The 4,330-nt window shown below is 36.4% G+C and overlaps 1 protein-coding gene across 1 annotated transcript in view; it reads left to right on the forward strand.

Moving 5' to 3' along the window:
- Positions 1–3,171: 3,171 nt before the first annotated feature.
- The window catches only part of LOC112092916, a 6,381-nt gene continuing 5,222 nt past the window's right edge, over positions 3,172–4,330 (forward strand). The window contains exons 1-2 of the mRNA XM_024170218.1: positions 3,172–3,382; positions 3,533–4,297. Of these exons, the coding sequence (XP_024025986.1) occupies positions 3,172–3,382; positions 3,533–4,297 (976 nt within the window). The remainder of the gene's footprint in view (positions 3,383–3,532; positions 4,298–4,330) is intronic.

Raw genomic sequence — 4,330 nt, forward strand, 5'->3', positions numbered from 1 at the left:
CTATAGATCGGGATATGAAGATCATATCCTTGGGTGTAGGTCCCGAAACCCGTACGGGCCACTACAGTGGTGAATTAAGGCTTAGCGATGCTGTAAGTAATTTATTATTAAATTGCTTGTTGATGCATGAAACTGGAACTTTAAGATTTATTTCCTTTCTTTAAATCGGTTCTGGATGATATGCTTAGACCATGAGCACTTTTATTTATAAAGTCTTACAAAATATATCCTACCGGGTCATTTCTTGATTAGTGGTGATATCATGGCTTTGCAATATGCTCATTATTAAGCTATTTTGTGACTATTACTACGCAAGTATCTTTTCTCTTAGAAGAATTCGGTTATGGGTGTATGTCTTTGGATCGTGAGCATTTTTAACCAACAAAATTTTATAAAATTATATCCTAATGGGTCATATGCTCACTTTTATTATTATGTTTTCAATGTTTTAAACCCCCCCAGAGTTAGTGGTTTAGATTTACAACATGACAAATGGATATCAATGGATTGAAGGCTCCGGCTTAGAAGCGGCTCGTGTACTTTGAAGGCGCGAGATTCGAAATGGTAATTTATAATTTTTAAATTCTGAGATGTATTGTAGTTCTGTATATAAACTGTATTGGTCGACACTGTCTCAAAATTGTACTATTTTCCTTATATTTATGGACTGTTTTAAATATTGTTTATAAAAAAAAAGACTCCAAAGTAATATCTTTTAATATTTATGTACTTATTTTCATAGTTTTCGTTAATCAATTCAGTTTAATTAAGTTATTGATTAATCTCATTTAATTAAATTTAATTCTTTCAATAATTACGGTCTCATCTTTAGTGTTGTGACAGAAGCTTTAGAAAGATCAATCACATCCAAATAAGTTGGCACTCAACCAAAAAATAAAGAGTATGAAGAAATTGATTTTTTTTTTTTTTATGGTTTAGGATGGTTGCGCATATCTTGAAAATTTTATTACTTTAATCAGGATTTCCTATCCAAATATAAGCTTCCCTATGTTATGTTTTTGCATACTTTAATTAATGAATAAACATATCACTCAAAAATTATCTCTCTCTTCATTTAATCTATCTCTCTAATTCCCCCTATCCTTTTATATATCATTATTATTATTATTATTATTTAAAATGTTTATTTTTACAAACAAATTCTTTATGAGTTTCCTGAAAACAAAGGAAAAGATACTCCTTTGAATCACAAGAACTTTGTATAAATAGACTAAGTAAAATGTGTTTTTAAGTAAATAAACCACCAAAAAAAAATAAATTGGGTAAATAACCCAACTTCCACGTCAGCATTCCACGTCATCAATTATGGTTTTAGGGTTTTCTTTCTCCTCCTCCTCTTCCATTTCGCGCCATTTTGTTCTCCCAGCCGCCTTCAATTTCTCCTATCTTCTTCTCAAGTCATCGTCATCGCATAACCTCATTAATATTATTATCTTGCCTATTCAACGTTTTTTTCTCGTCCAAAACGAAGTTTGAAGAATAGCTACTAAGTAAGTCTTTCATTTTCTATATCTCTCATGGTGTTTTTCGTTGTTGTTCATATATTTTTAAGATGAGAATGTAGTTAAAAATCCATTAAAATAGTAATTTTACATGTTAAAAGACTAGTTTACATTGTCTGATATGATGAAGATCCGCCGGGTTTAGAAAAAAAAAGGTTTGTTCTTGGTCGGTTCGTGGTCTGTTCGTGGTCGGTTCATGGTCTGTTCTTGGTCTGTTCTTGGTCTGTTCTTATAACATGGTCGGTTAGTGGTCTGTTCTTGGTCTGTTCTTGGTCTGTTCTTATAACATGGTCGGTTAGTGGTCTGTTCTTGGTCTGTTCTTGGTCTGTTCTTATAACATGGCCGGTTCGTGGTCTGTTTTGGTCTGTTCTTGGTCTGTTTTCATAACATGGTCGGTTCTTGGTCTGTTCTTGGTCTCTTCTTATAACATGGTCGGTTCTTAGTCTGTTCTTGGTCTGTTCTCATAACATGGTCGGTTCTTGGTCTGTTCTTGGTCTCTTCTTATAACATGGTCGGTTCTTAGTCTGTTCTTGGTCTGTTCTCATAACATGGTCGGTTCTTGGTCTGTTCTTGGTCTCTTCTTATAACATGGTCGGTTCTTAGTCTGTTCTTGGTCTGTTCTCATAACATGGTCGGTTCTTGGTCTGTTCTTGGTCTCTTCTTATAACATGGTCGGTTCTTAGTCTGTTCTTGGTCTGTTCTCATAACATGGTCGGTTCTTGGTCTGTTCTTGGTCTGTTCTTATTGCACTGTCAGTTTTTAGTTTGTTCTTATTGCACAGTCAGTTGTTAGTCTGTTCTTGGTTTGTTCTTGGGTTGTTCTTATTATATGGTATGTTCTCATTATATGGTATGTTCTTAGTCTGGTCGTGGGATATTTGGTTTGGTTTAATGACATATTATTTGACATTGGAGGAAAATGGGATTATACTGAAAGTTGTTGGGTGTGGCATACAGATTGTAATTTAATTGGCATATATATGGATGAGAATGATACTCTCGAAACCTTCGTTGATAAGATTTGTAGAAAATGTGGAATTGATGGACAAAAACATTCTTTGTAGTTATCGTGGGTACCGAATTTGAAACAGAAATCGTTGCCCGTTGTAATAAAAGACAATGATGATTTGTTATTCTTCAGGGATATAGCCCACGAGGTACCGCTACACGTGATAGTGGATGGGAAGTTTATGAATCCCGAAGAACATATTGATGGAGTCAAAATTATGAGAAATCCTTTGCATGATGATTTTTTTGATCGTGATTTTATGGGTAATGTAGCTACAGATGAGTTTTTGACTCATAATGATATTCCACCACAGTCACAACCACAACCAGAGTCACAGCCACAGCTAGAGCCACAACCGCTTACCATTTTAAATGAAGTAGAAGTTGCTGGTCCTTTAGTTTGTATGGACAAGACTGAGTTTGGATCATCTCATGGATCTACCTTCAGTGACGGATCTAGTTTAGAGGTTGGTTAGTACTTTACAAGTAAGAATGATTTGAAGGAAAAGCTGCATTTAATAGCTTTGAAAGGGAAGTTTGAGTTTCAAACAACAAAATCAAATAAAGACGTGCTTGTAGTAAAGTGTGTGGATCCGAAATGTGTGTGGCGTATCCGAGCCTGTAAACTGAGACTGTCGAACATGTTTGTAATCCGCAAGTATAATGGTGTTCACTCTTGCTCGTTAGAAAAGCATTCAGCGAACCACAGGCAAGCAACGTACTCCGTTATTGGAAGTTGCATGAAAAACCAATTTATAGGCGTGAAACAGGGTCCGGTTCCGAAATCAATTCAGAAATATGCCCGTGACGAATTCGGGACGGACTTCAGTTATTACAAAGGATGGAAGGCTCGTAAGCATGCACTTCAACTCGTATGAGGTACGGCCGAAGAAAGCTTCACTAAGCTCCCATCATACTTTCATATGGTGTCTCTTACTAATCACGATAGCATCACCAATATTCATTTTGATGAACAGAACCGTTTTATCTATCTTTTCCTAGCATATGGACCTTGTATACGAGGTTTTGGTTGCATGAGGAAAGTTATCAGTGTTGATGGAACGTGGTTGAAGGGAAAATTCAGAGGTACGTTGTTAGTTGCCACTGCACAGGATAGTGAACGTCATTGTTATCCCATCGCATGGGCCATTGTAGACTCAGAGAATGATGCATCCTGGACATGGTTCTTCTCGAACTTGAAGGTGATTATCACTGATTCTGAGGAATTAGTTTTTATTTCTGATAGGAATCAAAGTATAAGTAATGCATTGTCTACAGTTTATTCATTAGCACATCACGGTTGTTGCACATGGCATGTGTCTCAAAACATCAAGAGTAATTTCATATGTAGCGGTGTTCTGCCATTGTTCTTTAAAACCGCTGAGGCCTACCGCATTGACGAGTTTTCTGTCTTGTTTGATGAGTTGTCTGCAAGATATCCCAGTGTTGCTAGATACCTACAGGAGCAAGTTCGTTTTGAAATGTGGTCTCGTGCTCATTTTAAAGGAAATCGATATAATATTATGACCACAAACATGTCTGAGTCAGTTAATGCCATGCTCAAAGATGTTCGAGATTACCTTGTCATTGCCCTCTTTAATTTTATACAAGCGAAGATGTCAGAGTGGTTTAATAACAGGCGGGTCGAAGCTTCTAAAACTAAAACATTATTAACGCCAAGTGTGGAAAAAACTCTTCGTGAGAGGCACAACAAAGCGGGATTTCTAACGGCCACAAGACTTAATACTGTTGAGTTCCAAGTGACAGGTGGAGAGGCCACTGCAATTGTCAACATTGGAG

The sequence above is a fragment of the Morus notabilis genome, unplaced genomic scaffold (assembly GCF_000414095.1).
Source record: "Morus notabilis unplaced genomic scaffold, ASM41409v2 Scaffold657, whole genome shotgun sequence".
NCBI classification, from domain to species: domain Eukaryota; kingdom Viridiplantae; phylum Streptophyta; class Magnoliopsida; order Rosales; family Moraceae; genus Morus; species Morus notabilis.